This window comes from Heteronotia binoei, chromosome 2 (genome assembly GCF_032191835.1).
Source record: "Heteronotia binoei isolate CCM8104 ecotype False Entrance Well chromosome 2, APGP_CSIRO_Hbin_v1, whole genome shotgun sequence".
Taxonomy (NCBI): Eukaryota; Metazoa; Chordata; class Lepidosauria; order Squamata; family Gekkonidae; genus Heteronotia; species Heteronotia binoei.
The window spans coordinates 185,504,623-185,523,181 of record NC_083224.1 but is presented as its reverse complement, the minus strand read 5'-3'; the positions used below and the strand labels follow the sequence as shown (position 1 = coordinate 185,523,181).

General features: G+C 46.5%; 1 protein-coding gene across 1 annotated transcript in view; it reads left to right on the top strand.

Moving 5' to 3' along the window:
- Positions 1–677: 677 nt before the first annotated feature.
- LOC132567405 (harmonin-binding protein USHBP1-like) overlaps positions 678–18,559 on the top strand; it is a 47,569-nt gene continuing 29,687 nt past the window's right edge. The window contains exon 1 of the mRNA XM_060233079.1: positions 678–968. Coding sequence (XP_060089062.1) covers positions 678–968 — 291 coding nt within the window. The remainder of the gene's footprint in view (positions 969–18,559) is intronic.

Here is an 18,559-nt window from a genome sequence, read left to right as displayed (position 1 = left end):
GGAATTTCACCATGCTTGACAATTATGCCGCACATCCCTGATGTAGCCAATCCTACAAGCAGGGCCGGCTCACCCACTAGGCAAACTAGGTGGTTGCCTAGGGTGCCGGGAATGGGGTGGCGAATTGGCTCCCCCCTGGTGCCCAAGACAAATGCCTAGTTTGCTTCTCCCTCCCCCTGCCACCCCCACTGCCGCTGCCACCAGCCCCCTCCCGCCATGCTCCCCCCACCACGATGAGGCTGGGACCTACTGGCTTCAAGGCAGCCCCATGTTTTTTGAAGCCAGCACTGGAGGAGGCTTCACTCCCCCTCACTTTCGGTTCCGGAAAGGAGTGGGGGAGAAGCCTCCTCCCGCACTGGCTTCAAAAAACACGGGGCTGCCTCAAAGCTGGTAGAGCCCAGCCTTGTCACAGCGAGCTTGGGGTGGGGGGCCTGGGCAGGGAGCTTTCAGAGCTCTTTGTACAGGGTCTACTGTAAGGTCTTAGAGGATTGGCTACATCAGGGGTGTGTGACCTAATATGCAAAGGAGTTCCTGCTACAAGAAAAAGCCCTAAGTCAAACTATGCAGCATCAAAAGGACAGCACCACTAAAGAAGTTTGACATCACCAAAATCCTCCTCACATACACAATTGAGGTTAAAAAAAAATAGGTTTGCACTGCTGGACACTGATAAGAAAATGCCTGATGAACTGTGGCAGGAAATTTATTCGACGATTATCAATATAGCAAGTGAACACATACCATACAAGAAGCCAGAGACAAAGCGCACATGGCTCTTGGGCAGGACCATAAAAATAGCAGAGCAAAGGAAAGTAGCCAAAGCAGCAGTAAAATGTGAAGAAGCAAGAAAACTAGATGCAGATTTCCACAGGGCAGCAAGGAAAGATAGTGAAGTTCACTGGGACGAGTATTGCAAACAGCTAGAAGAGGGCTGCATGAAGGGCATTGCCAATTATGCATTTACGCAAGTAAAAAAGATTCGAACATCCTTTGCTGCTTGTAAAGGCGTTACCAAAAACAAGCAAGAGAAAGGACTGTCCAACCAACAAGATGTCAAAAGCAGAATACACAGAACACAGAAGAGATGTACTCTGGTAGCAAAGAAGCCCAGCCTTAGGATGCCAAGGATGCCAAGCTGAGAGAGAACCAGCCATCCTTGAGGAAGAGACATGTGGGCAATGAGCCAACCTAGGGCTGCCATGTTCCTGGGCCAGGTGGGGGTTCTCCTGCCCTGGAGGTTCCCAACCTGCCAGCCCACAATGGGCCAGTGGGGGGATCCTCCCCCGACGTCACCGGATGTGATGCCGTAACTTGGAATTGACGTCATTGCACCTGTGACGTTGCGCACTGACTATTCTAGGAGTGTCGGGAAAACCATGCTCTAGCAATTTGGGAGGAAAACTCTATGGTACCATATGAAAACACCAGATGCAGCAGGGGACTTGGCAACTGTAAGCCAACCAGGGCTTTATTTGTAGCAGGAACTCCTTTGCATATTAGGCCACACACCCCTGATGTAGCCAATCCTCCAAGAGCTTACAGGGCTCTTCTTACAGGGCCTACTGTAAGCTCTTGGAGGATTGGCTACATCATGGGAGTGTGGCCTAATATGCATAGAAGTTCCTGCTACAAAAAAAGTCCTGGAGCCAACTATCAAACAAGAAGGCCCCAGGTGTTGACATCATCTCCACGGCACTGCTGAGGCCTGTACCACCTGCAATCATCAGAGATCTGTACCAAAAAACTGGGAAACCAAGACATTGCCAAGGGACTGGAAACGCTCAGTGTTTATTCCACTACCAAAAAAGGGAGACTTCAGAGACTGCGCGAGTTATTGCATGATTGCTCTCATCCCTCCCATTTAGGGTTGCCAAGTCCCCCGCGGCCTCCATAGAGTACCATAGAGTTTCCCTTCCAAATTGCTAGAGTGTTTGGGAAAACCATAGAGTTTTTCTGAAAGCTCCTAGAGCGGCTGGCGTGCAACGTCACTGGTGCGAGTGATGTCACTGCGCCAACGACATTGAAAGGGGTCCCCCCACCAGCCCTATGTGGGCCAGCGAGTTGGGGACTTCTGGAGCAGAAGAACTCCTGCCCTGCCCAGAAGCTTGGCAGCCTACTCACATTAGCAAAATTCTGCTTAAAATTATACAGCAATGCCTGGAACCAACCATCCAAAAGGAATTATCAGATGTCCAAGCTGGCTTTTGAAGGGGCCGTGGCACTTGTAACCATATAGCAAATCATGGAGAAATATCATGGATCATGGAGAAATATCAAAAGATTATCTACTCAGGGCTTTTTTTGAGCAGGATCGCACAGGAACAGTTCTGGCTGGCTTGGCATCAGGGGTGTGGCCTAATACGCAAATGAGTTCCTGCTTTAACATATGCTACCATCAAACCAGGGATCCAGTGCAAAATTTCTGCTTGCACTAGAACTGTTTCACAAATGGAAATGCAAGAAAAAGACCCCGGTATCCACTTGCAATAAGACAAAATTATTGTTTCCCCCGGTTACATTTCCACTTCCGCAAGATCTTTACAATCAGTTTTGAGGCCAATGTTCCCTCTAAGCCATAGAGTCTTGTGAATAAAAAATTCTACTTCGTGAGCGACTGGTATTAAAGTTGTGAGTGAGTGATTTGGCTACTGCATAACTTAGTTTGCTCTGGGGCCATTTTTTTTCTGAGCGAAGACAAAAAAATGTGTGAGCCAGAGGCTAAAAAAGCTGTGAGCTAACTCACACTAACTCAGCTTAGAAGGAACACTGTTTGAGGCACTATAATATATAGAGAGGAAATGGTTAGGCATTGCCCAAAAACCTTGTGCAGCTAGAACTGCCCTAAACACCTGCATGTTTCCACTTGTGAAATGCTGGATCAGAGCCAAGATGTCCCCCAATTCCTATACTTCTTGATTTTATTTCCCAAAATATCGAGCCCACGTTCACACACTTTGATATAGCCCTTTAGAGCACCGGATGCGAAGTGGGGAGGGACGGCCACCGTGCGAAATGTTTGCTTGTGAAGAATCCTGGAATCTGAGAATTGAAAAGAAGAACCTGGTCCAGCCCCCTGCTCAGTGCAGGAAATCCAAACCAGAGCATTCCTGATGGATGGCTGTGTAGCCTCGGGCTGAAAACCCACAGTGAGGGGGAGGAGGATGTTGTCCTCCCAGGTAGTTGTCTGCATTGTCAAACTGTAATCCCTCTTAGGCAGCTTCTCCTAATGAACAAATGAAATCTCCCCTCCTCTAACTAGGGTTGGGGGCAGGGGATTACCCGGTTTGGAGGCCCTCCCCCTGCTTCAGGGTCATCAGAAAGTGGGGGGGGGGAGGGAGGGAAATATCTGCTGGACACTCCGTTATTCCCTATGGAGACCGATCCCCATGAGATATAATTCAGAATTGGAGAATTGATCTGCATGTATCTGGGGCACTGGGGGCCTGTTTTTTGAGGTAGAGGCACCAAATTTTCAGCACAGCATCCAGTGCATCTCCACTAAATACCTGCCAAGTTTCAAAAGGATTGGACCAAGGAGTCCAATTCTATAAGCCCCAAAAGAAGGTGCCCCTATCTATTATTTCCAGTGGAGAGAATGCATTCAAAAGGTGTGTGGTCCCTTTCAATGTGATGGCCAGAATTCCCTTTGGAGTTCAATTATGCTTGTCACAACCTTGCTCCCGGCTTCACCCAAAATGTCTCCACCCCCAAAGTCCCCAGATATTTCTTTAATTGGACTCGGCAACCCTTCCTCTAACCAAAGCCTGCTAGAGGCAGGCTGGCCTCCTGGAGCAGCAGAGAACGAATCATTGCTCTCTTGCTATTGGATAAGGGAGATTGCGCGTCCGCCTAACGGTGCCATTTTCCAAGCCTCCCAGGCAGAGCTCCGTCAGGGTTTTTGAACCAAGCCAACTTTGGATCACGAATCCTGACAGAACCCCCTATGAACAGCAAGCTACAAAACTGACTCACGTGGAGACGATACTGATTCCGAGGATTTGTCTCTGGGTGGCCTGGTCTGCAAAGATCCAAACAGTCAACAAGAGGAAGAGAACTCTGCCTAAGCACCTCCTCAGCAGCTGGTGCTGGAGTTCATTTCTGGTTTCACAGCAATCACCGGGAGGCCCCATCTGATGATCTCAGCATACAGGAAGGTTCAGATGGGAGCGAAACAAACTTCCCTTGCAATTCCCCTTAGAGTGGCGCCTCCAGGTTGTCCAGATAATGAATTAGCAGCCCCACTTCCCATTCTCTCCTCCCCCCACCCCCGGCACTTCTCCTTCCCTTTCTTTTCTCATTATGGTTATATCTGTTTCTGTCTGCGCAACTTAACGGTTTTTTTATCTCAGCATTAAGTTACAGTTATAAATAAGTAGAGATGGAGCCAAGTGAATCAAGCCATCAATCATTTGGGCTCAGGGGGAAAGCAGAGCATCCCCCCTGACTAGGGAGGAGGGGCAGATTCCACCCTTCTCGTTCCCTTCTCAGTCCAAAATGTTTCCCTCTTTGATGCTTTTTGCTTGCCTCTAATTCCAGCTTCACAAGGAGAATATCTAAAATGAATCCAGAAATTAGGGTTGCCAAGTCCCCTGCGTTCTGGAGCAGGGAACTTTTGCGCATGCGCTTTGCACACGCGCAACACTATGTCACCCAGAAGTGACATCATCGCACTGGTGATGTTGCACATGGATGCTCTAGGCATTTCCGGGAAAACTCTATGGGCGTTTTCGCACTCACCTTAATCAGCAGCAACCCCCTCTTCACCGCGCAGGATCTGCGCGGATTTCGCACTAATTGCCGCGGAGCACCCGGAAGAGCCGGAAAGTCCCAGCGCTTTTGCGGCGCAAACGGAAACCGCCAAAAAGCAGTTTCCGTTTGCGCCGCAAAAGCGCCGGGACTTTCCGGCTCTTCCGGGTGCTCCGCGGCAATTAGTGCGAAATCCGCGCAGATCCTGCGCGGTGAAGAGGGACGTCACTGCTGATTAAGGTGAGTGCGAAAATGCCCTATGTGAAACTCCAGCTTCACAAGGAGAATATCTAAAATGAATCCAGAAATTAGGGTTGCCAAGTCCCCTGTGTTCTGGAGCAGGGGACTTTTGCGCATGCGCTTTGCACACGCGCAACACAATGTCACCCAGAAGTGACATCATCGCACTGGCGATGTTGTACACGGACGCTCTAGGCATTTCCAGGAAAACTCTGTGTTTTCCACGGATGCTTTCCCATTTGGGAGGGGGAAAGCCTATGGTACCTGTTGTACCATAGAGTTTTGCCTCCCAAATGGCTAGAGCATCCAGGAAAAACATAGAGTTTTTCCGGAAATGCCCAGAGTGGCCGCTGCGAGCCAATGTGGCCAGCGGGTTGGGGACCTCCTGGGCAGGGGAACTCCCGCCCAGACCAGGAGCTTGGCAGCCATGAAACTGAGGCATGCCCGGATGGCTGCACTTCTTTCCTTCACACTGGCATCTCTTCCCCTGCTCTGTTCTCAGTAGGAAAGTGTCTGTTGATGCTGGTCTCAGGGCAATCGATTACCAGAGTGCAAGCCTTTGGACTCAGCAGCTAAAAGAATGTGTCGGGTGCACATCTGCTGAGAGGTGGTTCCAAAGTCGAACAAATACTTTCCCTGATGCAACTGCTTTTAGGCATGCTGCCACAGCACCATCACCAGGTGAACTTGTGTTGATCAAAGGGCCTTGATTGCATGTGAGGCATGCTCCTGATGGGCTCACCTCATTCCTCCCCCCCCCCCGCCCCCCAAAATGAATTCATCCTGAGCGCTTTGTTGGGTAGCTTTGCCCTTATGCAGTGGCTTCTTGTGGTACAGGGCCAGTTCATTAAGTGACTTCTAAAAAAACATGACCAGATCTTCTCAATCACTGAAAAGGGTCGTGGCTGGGTCACTGAATTGGCCTACTTGGGAGAAATCCAGTGGCACCTTAAAGATTAAAAACATTTATTTCAATATGAGCATTTGTGAGTCACAGCTCAGTTTGGAGGAAGTGAGCTGTGACTCACAAAAGCTTATATTGAAATAAACAGGGCTCCCCCCCCCCCTATTAAAAGCCGGGCAGAAGCTCCAAGAAGCTGCGCTACAGAGCAGCCAGCCACTGCCTTCCCTTTTGGAGTCAGAGCCCTGGCCAAGCTAGCTGGAGTGGTGCTCCAGCTCAAAAAAGCCCTGGAAAGAAATATTGTCAGTCTGGGCTTCTGTTTTATTTTGTTATAATACACTAACACGGCTGTCCAAATCTACTTGGCAAGTAGAGAAATCAGTTGAAGTCAGCAGCACCTCTTTGTGAAGTAATCACAAGAGTAGCTGGGTTCCTGGGTACCAGAGACATCCGAGTAGTGTGCCTCAACTGAAAAATCTCAGACAGACGTTCCCCCTTTTAACCTGTTCCTGTTAATGATTGCAGTGGCAGACAGGGTGGAGCAGCAGTTGTAAGAAAGCTGTCAAATCAGATGGACATAACCAAATTCATTTGGGCATATTTAAAGCATTCTGCAAATGATCGGCTCCCTGATTGCAGCTAGCAAGCAGGACGCAGAAACCTGCAGGTTATTGAGCAAAATTGCCTGCCTCTCACTGAGACCTATGTACACAGACCTCTGAAGAGGCACTTAAATATTTTATTCTATTACATTACAGTGGAGGCATTCTGCTCCTCTAGCCTAGCACTGTTTTCTACAGTTTGAACCAAAAGTCCGCATTTGGATACAGATTTGACTGCCTGCTTTTATGCTTTTCGTCTGCACTTCGTTGAATAAATGCTCGAGTCAGCCATTGTTACTGATGTTCTGTATTTGAATATATATTTTTGAATAAAATTTGACTTCATCATTCCACAGGTGACAAAATGGGAAGATTCCCAAATTCTGGGATTTTTAGGAATTCTTCTACTTAAACCAGAATTCCGGAGCAGCAGAGCCCAATGTGAAGTGTTTTCTGTTTTCTGCTCCCACAAGGCCCTTCTGCACGACCAGCAGAACATTTCTTCCCTCCCCCATTTCAGCAGACTGAAGAGGAGGAGGAAGTTGCATTCAGAGCTCACCTCTCAGAGTCTTAGAGCAGCTCACAGTCTCTGTTCCCTTCCCCTCCCCGCAACAGATACCCTGTGAGGTAGGTGGGGCTGAGAGAGCTCTTTTGAGAACAGCTCTGAGAGAACTATGACTGGCGGACGGTCACCCAGCAGCTGCATGCGGAGGAATGGGGAATCAAACCCAGCTCTCCCAGATTAGAGTCCACCACTCTTAACCAGTACACCAAACTAGCTCTCCCAAAAATGCTGCTTTGAAAGGGGGAGTGGACAAGGGACCCTCAGAAAAGGCATGAGGGGCAAACTGATGGTTTGCAGCAGGAAAGGGAAGTGGGGGGGAGGGAAGTGGTGAGAACTACCCCACCATGTCCATCGATGGAAAATTTAGTTTGAATCCCACTGAGTGCTTGTTCCTCTTTAGCCCCCCCCCCCCCATGTCAGCAGCAAGGAAAAGTCACGTGTCCAGCTGAGACCTTCGAAGACTTTACAGGACTCTACACGCTGAAAGGTAGCTGCTTTGGTTTTGCATTTTAATCTCAATTTCCTGCTTCTATAAGTACGAAGAGATTGAATCAAATTTTGCTTTTTAAAACATATTTTGTGATGCCAAATCTTCCCACAAAAAATACCATAATAAACTGTTGGGAAATGCAACATCTGGTGTACAAAGAAGAGAAGAAGATCCTGAAGGGGCCAGCAAGAAGACAGTTAGATAGGATAGTGAGAACTGCATCTTCTCTCTCCTTTTAAGTGCCATTCCTTGTCTGTCTCCAGATCGCTACTCTTAGGGCAATCTCCCCCTTCTTCTGGGAAGTGTCACACTCAGTCTTATCCTCTCTCTCAGCTAGAGATGTAGTTAGGAAACATCTGTCTCTCCTCTTTCCTATCAAGTATATTAGTTCCTAAACAGAAGAAGAAGATATTGGATTTATATCCCATCCTAGGTTCTGAATCTCAGACCTCGCACTTGCTCTGACGTTGCTTCATGCCATGTTTCTGTTTCTCTCTGGAGCAAGCTAGCAATTTTGCATGCACCAGCTGCTCCACACCGCCGTTTTGCACCAGGGCAACCTGCAATTTGCCACCCAGCAACATAAACCTGAAAAAACAAAAACAAATTTACATTGTCACATGGCAAATCGCGGGTTGCCCCGGCGCAAAATGACAGCGCAGAGCAGTTGGTGCAAAATTGCTAGCTTGCTCCGGAGAGAAACAGAAGCCTGGCGTGGAGCAAGGTTAGTGTGAAAATGGTCTCAGAGCGGTCACAATCTCCTTTACCTTCTCCCCCGCACAACAAACACCCTGTGAGTTTGGTGGGGCTGAGAGCTCTTACATCAGCTACCCTTTCAAGGACAACTCCTGCGAGAGCTATGGCTGACCCAAGGTCATTCCAGCAGCTACAAGTGGAGGAGTGGGGAATCACACTTGGTGCTCCCAAATAAGAGCCCATGCACTTGACCGCTACACCAAACTAAGCCTTTATCTAATCTTCAGTTGGGTTGTGCACTGTTACTGTGTTAATTACTCTGCCAACGAAACCAGTGTGTGAACAATAAAGAAACAATCAACGGTCCCATAAAGGAGGTGAATCAAAATTGAACAATTAAATAAGAATCTAGATTGGCTATTGGATCCCTTCTGTATTGCAGAGAGGTGCTTAAACACCTCAACACTTGCTTTGCCTTCTCCTAACATCCCCAGATGTTTCATTTCCATCGCATGGACTACAAAGAGAAGTCAACGGTTGCAAGTGTTTCTGCGTACTTTGAACAAGTGTTGACTCGCTTTTGCATCTCTGAAAACAATGTAGCCAGGCTACTATTGGTACAGGAAAGGGACAAAGTATCAGTGTGGAGAGAACAAACACTACCTCATGATAATGAAATATGGCAAACACAAACTTACAAAACTGGAAGGTAAACCGAAGTCTAACAAAGGCCCCTACGTATGCAATCTTTTCCAAAATGCTTTATTTCCTAGTTGGAAAATACCCACTTGCTCTTACCTTTCTGTCAACTTGAGTTGATTGACCTTTAACCCCAAATATGTATGAATTGCTGCCAAATGGTACATTAAGCTGTCATATGACACATGGGGTGCGGTCACACTCACCATTAAATCCATCTGCAACGCGCCTCTATTATAATCCGCACAACCAATTTCCCGATCAGACAACAGCCAGGCTACCGTTCTATCCCATGTGGGTCCCGTCGCTGGTCGATCAGAGTGCTCAACCAGACCTCATTTTTTGAGATGGCATTCCACACTCGCTCAAGCATAGTACCATGGGATATCGTGCTTGGCTTTTTTTTTTTTTAAAGGTGCCAGAAAAGGTGGGCCATCTGCCCCCCCCCCCCCAATTTAAACACCTGGAAAGGAAAGGGAAGCCCAGGAGTTCTCTTTGCTGTCTCTCCGCCTGGCGGGGAGATAGCAAACGTGCGGGATCTTCCTCCTCCCCCCCATTTAAACACCCCGCCGTGGTGTTTAAATGGCGGGGGCGCAAGGCAACTCTCTTTGTTGTCTCTCCGCTTGGCGGGGAGATAGCAAACATGCGGGATCTTCCTCCCCCCCCCCATTTAAACACCCCGCCCTGGTGTTTAAATGGGGGGGGCACATGGCAACTCTCTTTGCTGTCTCTCCGCTTGGCGGGGAGATAGCAAACGTGTGGGATCTTCCTCCCCCCCATTTAAACACCCCACCGTGGTGTTTAAATGGGGGGGGGGCGCACGGCAACTCTCTTTGCTGTCTCTCTGCTTGGCGGGGAGACAGCAAAGGTGGGTCATCCTCCTCCCCTGGCAGGGAGACAGCAAATGTGGGTGATCTGCCCCCCCCCCCATTTAGGAAAGGTCCCCTGTGCAAGCACCAGTCGTTTTCGACTCTGGGGTGACGCTGCTTTCACAAAGTTTTCACAGCAGACCTTTTACGGGGTGGTTTGCCATTGCCTTCTTCGGTCATTACACTCCCCTCCCCCCCAGCAAGCTGGGTACTCATGTTACCGACCTCGGAAGGATGGAAGGCTGAGTCAACAATTGCTGGCACAATAATATCATTTGGAGTTGGCTCTCACAGGGAAGCGCTTGCGACGAGTCGGCTACAATGGAGTGTTCAAACATAGAAAGTACGTGCGGGAGTCGTCAGAAGCATTCTTATTCCGGATTTAATGTACTATCAAAAAAGTCCACGTCTCAGTCGTGGCAGTTTGGGACATGAACGAGCCAACGACCCTTTCCAGATGCTGATGTTTGGACAACTGCATAAAATCCGACATGCATCTGGCTTTCATCCATGCCCATCTCGTCAGTTTATGTGCGTCTGACCTCGGCCATGGTCACAACCTAGCCAGTATTTGTGAGGGGTCTGGAGACCAAGTCCTTTGAAGAAAGGCTGAAGGAGCTGGGCATGCTTAGCATGGAGAGGAGGCAGCTGAGAGGTGATATGATCACCATCTTCAAATACTTGAAGGGCTGTCATATAAACGATGGTGTGGAATTGTTTTCTGTGGCCCCAGAAGGTAGGACCAGAACCAATGGGTTGAAATTAAATCAAAAGAGTTTCCGGCTCAACATTAGGAAGAACTTCCTGACCGTTAGAACGATTCCTCAGCGGAACAGGCTTCCTCAGGAGGTGGTGGGCTCTCCTTCATTAGAGGTTTTTAAACAGAGGCTAGATGGCCATCTGACAGCAATGCAGATCCTGTGAATTTAGGGGGAGGTGTTTGTGAGTTTCCTGCATTGTGCAGGGGGTTGGCCTAGATGACTGTGGAGGTCCATTCCAACTCTATGATTCTATAATTCTATTATTCTAGCCAGAAGTTTCAAGCAAAGATTCAAGGGGATACCATCTTTTGCAAGCTTCCCAGTTTGTTTCCAAGACCTCCACTTTGATTTTGCTTTCCCTTGTGGAGAATGAACCCACAAAATCTTCTCTTCCGGGCTATTTCTGCTTCCTTGCACTCAATTTTCTCCATAAAAATGGAGACCAGTATTATTGGTGCATGACATACAATTGGTGCATAAAAGAAACAAGAATCAGTGACAGCAACAACCATGAAACAGACCATTGTGATATCATCCTATTGTATGAAAAAGAAAGAAAAATGGAAAAAAAATATGCTGCCTATTTGGAGATCCGTTTAAGGTGGCTTAAAATATGTAACAAAGCCATTCAAACACAACTATTGAAAAAGGGGCTTTTTTGGTAGCAGGAACTCCTTTGCATATTAGACCACATCCCCCTGATGTTGCCAATCCTCCTGGATCTTACAGTAGGCCCTGTACGAAGAGCCCTGTAAACTCTAGGAGGATTGGCTACATCAGGGGTGTGTAGCCTAATACGCAAAGGAGTTCCTGCTAAAAAAAAAAAAGCCCTGGAAAAAAACCCCAAAACCGAACCAGCATCATTAAAATGTAGCTGAGGCATAACAGCAACATAAAATGCATGCTGACTGACCTAACATGATGGAGATACAATTATCCTCAGGCCAGAAGTAGAACATAAAACATTTAAAAGATAAAATTCCTGAGTCAGAAGCCTGGGTAACAAGTAATACTTTAGTTCAATGTCTAAAAGAAAGTAAGGTCAGTGGCAGGTAAATTTCGTGGGGAGGGTGTTCCAAAGGCAATGTTCCCTAACAGAGATGAGCTTATGTCCCTGATTCAGCTTCTAAACCAGGGGTGGCCAAACTGCAGTTCTGGGGCCACATGTGGCTCTCAAAGCCCTCACCACCCCATCAGCTCGCTTGAAGGCATTTTTCTCTTTAAATCACTTCTCCAAGCCAAGCCAGCCGACAGCTTGGAGAATGCATTTAAAGTTAAAGTTGCCTTCTTTCCACCTCTCCATCTCCCATCTATTTATTTCCCTCCCTCCCTCCCTTCTCTCAAACATCTAACGTTCATGGCATTTATTCTATGCGGCTCGTATGTTATGCAAGTTTGGCAACCCCTGTTCTAGGGTTTTGCTCTTTTCTGTTGAATTTTTATTCTGCCCTTTCTCTGGTGAGCTTGGTGCAGGGTACATAGTTCTTCCTTCCTCCCTTTTATCCTCACAATAAAGCTGTGAAGCATATTTGGGTGAGGGAAAAGAACTGGCCCAAGGTCCCCCAGTGAGCTGCACGTCAGAACAGGGATTTGAATCTGGGTCACTGTCCAGCACTTTTAAACCACAAAATCTTCTCTTCCACACATCATTTTCCACTTGTCTTTCTCTAGGATTCCAGTTTGACTACAGTTATACGAATGATTAGGTCGTACCATAATGTTGCATTTCCTCTTTCCTTAATAGACTTCAGTAATTTCTCCAAGTGCTCATGAGTGAGAAATAAACAATGCGATCAAACTGAAGGAATTGAAAGCTGTGGTCACCTGTGCATGCACAGAGCTTTGTAGTACCTTTGAACATTTTAGGAAAAGAACTGTGAGAGATTTCTAGTAGGTTGATTCCATTTCGCAAAGACCAGGTCATTTGGTACACCCAAAATTTGACGAGATATTGGGCTGAAGAAGCATCCAAGTGCATTCTTCTCTGGAAGGAGACACCAAATGAAAGAACATTCATCGTAGAAACTTTACCACAGACCTAGAAGATCAGGAGTGTTAGTTTGTGGTGAAGTGTGTTGAGGGATAGGGAAGAAAACAACTGTGAGTTTGAAATTATTTCCAGCATTTTGGGGTTGTGCCTGCCTTGTTTCTGCTTTTATGAGGCACCTTTTACACTCTTTTAACCAAACGTGTTTAGAAATCGTTCCCAGCATTTGCCAGATACTATTACAACACCCCCCCCCCCCTGAAAGATAAGCAAGAACAAGCTATGCGAAACTTGTAGGGGTTTTTTTAAAGTTGTAAATGATACAAGCTGCAATAAATGTTTGTGGAAAGTGTTATGAACATGAGGGAATCATCGTAAATTAGAGAGACTGGAAGGAAACCTCTTAAATCTGCTTATGTTCTTATGTTAAATCATAGCTTAAAAGATGCATTCTGAAGCATAGTGGGTGCTTTTACACAAGAGATTTGGCCTGACCTCGCCATGCCTCCCATTCGAATTAAATCTGCATGATCACATGAGCACATCTGCCCTCCAAGCCTCACTCATTCTCACCCCGTCTCCAGACGCCTCCTATGTGGATTAAAAAGCCACCTGGATCTTCCCAGTACCTACCCCCTGAATTGCATTCAGGTCGCATATTCACTGGCTGTCTGATTGCACTGAAGCGACTCATAAGTGGAAGAACCGTGTGATTGCTCCAAGCCGTTTCCAGCACATCGTGGGGTTTTTTTCCTAACCCCCCTCTGAGGAGCGCTTGTGTACTTCTCTGCTTGAGTGTACACACTGGGGACTTTTTTTTTTTTTAAACCAACCCTTTTTGCAGCAGGTCTGTGGTTGAGGCACACTAGCTGTGTGAATGCACAATCATGGACTGCTGCTGGGATCCTACGGCTTCAATAGGGGCTGTCTGATCCTTCTCTGAAACGGACCTAACTGAAGCGGGGTTTTTCAGGATGGTCGTTGAATTGGACTTGGCAACCCTACTCACAACTTATTTACAGATATTCTAACCACACTCAGTAAAGACGAACAAAAAGGCTCTTATTAGAATGTTAAAGCTTGGAGCGGCTGGCTTTGATTTGTCCCACAGAAGATTTGAGCAGGCTGGGTCAGCTGTGTTAAAGTTTTTTCCTTCTACATCTGGTAGACCATTGGTCCTTAACCAATATTGTGTCCTCTTGAATGGTAGCATCCCTTCAGGGTCTTGGGCAGAGGCAGACCTTGAATTCAGCAGGAGCTCACAGGAGGGCAACTCCTGAACCTTTCTGATGGTTCCCCTTCCTCCTCCCCACCTTGACCATTGAATAGTAGCTGCAGCTGCATAATAATCCCTGAATGAGCTCCACCGCCTATTTTTCTACAAAATGACCCCTGGGCAGAGGAAGGAAATTTCTCAGCTCCTGAAATCCTGTATCTGAAGGACCTTCTGCTTGCAAAGAAGGTTTTGTACTGCTGAACTGCTCCAAGTCAGATCTTTGGCTGCTCCTAGCTCAGTCTTACCTCCTCTGACTGTCTCAGACAGGGAAAGGGCTTACCCCACATCTGGAGATAGAACCAAGGACCATGTGGATGCAAAGCAGGTGTTTCACCACTGCTGCAAAGAAGCAGCAGGCAGGGTCCCATTCCAGAAATAATTTTGGAAACTGCCCTAGTTACTCTGGCATTTAGGAGGACTGGAGGGCAGCGCAGAGTTCTGGAATGAAAAAGGCACAGAGCAAAGGATTCATTACTCTCTTCTAAACTTATGTATGATAAACAAATTGGAGATCAAGTGACCAAGAATCCCCTTGAAAAGCAATAATTGCCATTTGATATGGTTTGGACACAACGGGTGCATTCACACGGTGACATTGACCCAATATTATCTCATTGGTCGTTTTCGCACTCACCTTAATCAGCAGCGACGACCCGCTTCACCGCGCAGGATCTGTGCGGATTTCGCACTAATTGCCGCGGAGCACCCAGAAGAGCCGGAAAGTCCCGGCGCTTTTGCGGCGCAAACGGAAACCGCCAAAAACCAGTTTCCGTTTGCGCCGCAAAAGCGCTGGGACTTTCTGGCTCTTCTGGGTGCTCCGCGGCAATTAGTGCGAAATCCGCGCAGATCCTGCGCGGTGAAGCGGGTCGTCGCTGCTGATTAAGGTGAGTGCGAAAACGACCAATGAGATAATATTGGGTCAATGTCACCGTGTGAATGCACCCGTTGTGTCCAAACCATATCAAATGGCAATTATTGCTTTTCAAGGGGATTCTTGGTCACTTGATCTCCAATTTGTTTATCATACATAAGTTTAGAAGAGAGTAATGAATCCTTTGCTCTGTGCCTTTTTCATTCCAGAACTCTGCGCTGCCCTCCAGTCCTCCTAAATGCCAGAGTAACTAGGGCAGTTTCCAAAATTATTTCTGGAATGGGACCCTGCCTGCTGCTTCTTTGCAGCAGTGGTGAAACACCTGCTTTGCATCCACATGGTCCTTGGTTCTATCTCCAGATGTGGGGTAAGCCCTTTCCCTGTCTGAGACAGTCAGAGGAGGTAAGACTGAGCTAGGAGCAGCCAAAGATCTGACTTGGAGCAGTTCAGCAGTACAAAACCTTCTTTGCAAGCAGAAGGTCCTTCAGATACAGGATTTCAGGAGCTGAGAAATTTCCTTCCTCTGCCCAGGGGTCATTTTGTAGAAAAATAGGCGGTGGAGCTCATTCAGGGATTATTATGCAGCTGCAGCTACTATTCAATGGTCAAGGTGGGGAGGAGGAAGGGGAACCATCAGAAAGGTTCAGGAGTTGCCCTCCTGTGAGCTCCTGCTGAATTCAAGGTCTGCCTCTGCCCAAGACCCTGAAGGGATGCTACCATTCAAGAGGACACAATATTGGTTAAGGACCAATGGTCTACCAGATGTAGAAGGAAAAAACTTTAACACAGCTGACCCAGCCTGCTCAAATCTTCTGTGGGACAAATCAAAGCCAGCCGCTCCAAGCTTTAACATTCTAATAAGAGCCTTTTTGTTCGTCTTTACTGAGTGTGGTTAGAATATCTGTAAATAAGTTGTGAGTAGGGTTGCCAAGTCCAATTCAAGAAATATCTGGGGACTTTGGGGGTGGAGCCAGGAGACTTTGGGGGTGGAGCCAGGAGACATTGGGGGCGGAGCCAGGAGCAAGGGTGTGACAAGCATAATTGAACTCCAAGGGAGTTCTGGCCATCACATTTAAAGGGACAGCACACCTTTTAGAATGCCTTCCTTCCATAGAAAATAATGAAGGATAGGGGCACCTTCTTTGGGGCTCATAGAATTGGACCCCTTGGTCCAATCCTTTTGAAACTTGGGAGGTATTTTGGGTAGAGGCACTAGATGCTATACAGAAAAATTGGCACCTCTACCTCAAAAAACAGCCCCCCCAGAGCCCCTGATACTCGCGGATCAATTCCCCATCATTCCCTATGGGAATCGTTCCTGGAGGTGCATAATGGCTGTGGGGGTGGAGCTTCCCCCATTGGCCAGCTGGTTGGGGGAGGGGGGAAGCCTGTAAAACCAGGGGATCCCCCGCTGGGACCTGGGGATTGGGAAGCCTAGTTGTGAGTGTGATATCATTGTTATGTTTTAACAATTTATTAATAACATGTGGTTACAGTATTTAATTATCTCTTTACTATCTTTAACCCATATGATATTTCAACCCCCCCTCCCTCTGTTACTAGACTTCCCCGAAGTTATATATTTAAGTTCAATTATAAAGGTACTCCTAACCAATTAAAATTCACTACTTTTTTTCTTCTTATTCATACTAAAAATTGTCCAATGTCTTTTTACGTTCCACTCTTTCTCTATATATCCTTTAAATTTCTTCCACTCCTTTTTGAATATATCTAAATCATAGTCTCTTAAGGTTTTAATTAATTTGTCCATCTCACTCCACGATAAAACTTTCACAATCCAGTCCCATTTCTCTGGTATTTTTTCTTGTTTCCACAGCTGCGCATACAATGTCCTAGCAGCTGAGAGCAAGTACCAAATTAAAGTCCTGTCTTCCTTTGGGAATTTTTCTAATTGTAATCCAAGCAAAAAAGTCTCTGCAGTTTTCTTGAAGTCGTAGCCCAAAATTTTAGAGATTTCTTGTTGTATCATCTGCCAAAACTCTTTCGCTTTTTCACAAGTCCACCACATATGAAAAAAAGAACCCTCATGATTTTTACATTTCCAACATCTATCCGACATCTTTTTACTCGTCTTAGCCAGCTTTTTCGGAGTCATATACCACCTATACATCATCTTAAAACAGTTCTCCTTAATATTCTGACAAGTTGAGATCTTCATCGAGTTCTTCCAAAGGTACTCCCAAGTATCCATTTGTATTTCTCTGTTCACATTAATTGCCCATTTAACCATTTGAGATTTTACTACTTCTTCTTCTGTAGACCATTTCAATAATAATTTGTATACTTTCGATATTAATTTTTCATTATCTCCAAGCAGAACCCTTTCCAATTCTGTTTGCTCACGCCTGATTCTATCAGATAGTGTGATATCACTGTTGAATGGTTGCCTATTGTATAACTGAACCTGTTTCCACTGATGATTGGATAGTAGAAATAAATCCTATGACTATTTAAATTAAGTCACAAAGTTTGATTGAAAAAAACATTTATTGGTTCTTTATTTCAGTGCAAATAGCTTTAACTGTTGACCAGCACACTGATACGGTCCATATCTTAAGCCTCTTGGTGGTGGCTAGATTACAACTATCTCCAGATGATGGAGAGCAGAGCACCTGGAGAAAATGGCCCAATGGAAGGTGGACTCTGTGGCATTATAGCCCGTCGATTCCTCTCCCTTCTCCAAACCCCACTCTCTTCAGGCTCTACTCCCTAAATCTCCAGATATTTTGCAACCCAGAGCTGCCAACCCTACTCACACCCCACTTCATATGTGAACAAGGCAATCCAGTCTCTATCCTGTACAGATTTAAGCTTCACTAAGACATGTCACAGACAGTGTTCCCTGTAAGCTGAGTTAGTGTGAGCTAGCTCACAGTTTTTAAGCTTCCAGCTCACACATTTTTTCTTAGCTCAGAAGGGATGGCCTCAGAGCAAACTAATTTATTCAGTGGCCCAATCACTCGCTCACAACTTTAATGCTAGTAGCTCACAAAGTAGAATTTTTGCGGACAAGACTGTTGCTTAGAGGGAGCATTAGTCATAGACTGAGGGATGTGGCGTTTCCGACATCCTATTTGTTGGTCCTCCATGCACATGAATGTGTCGATGAGTAATACATGCCAACTGAGATAAGATTTCACACATTGAACAATGTGAGGTCTAATCCGGAGAAGCCGTCTGTTGTAATCAATATTTCCTCTAAAGCTGCAGAGTCTTGTGAGCAAAAATTCTACTTTGTGAGCCACTGGCATTAAGGTTGTGAGCTCTTGGCATTAAAGTAGTGAGCTACTGCATAAATTATTGTGCTCTGGGGTCATCCTTCCTGAGCTAAGACAAAAATGTGTGAGCTGGAGGCTAAAAATCTGTGAGCTAGCTCACACTAACTCAGCTTAGAGGGAACACTGATTGTAATATACCTGTGAATGTAAGGTACCACAGGATGGTCTTGTCTTTTTAAATTTGTAGCAGGAACTCCTTTGCATATTAGGCCATACACCCCTGATGTAGCCAATCCTCCAAGAGCTTAGAGGGCTCTTAGTACAGGGCTTACTGTAAGCTCCAGGAGGATTGGCAACATCAGGGAGGTGTGGCCTAATATGCAAAGGAGTTCCTGCTACAAAAAAAAAAGCCCTGGGCTTGTCTCTTCATTCAAGGAGGAGGAAGTTGGATGTATACCCTACCCTTCACTCAGAGTCTCAGAGCAGCTTACAATCTCCTTTCCCTTCTTCTCTCCACAACAGACACTCTGTGAGGTGGGGATGAGGGAGCTCTGAGAGAACTACTTTTGAGAGAAGAGCTCTAAGAGAACTGTGACTGACCCAGGGTCACCCAGCTA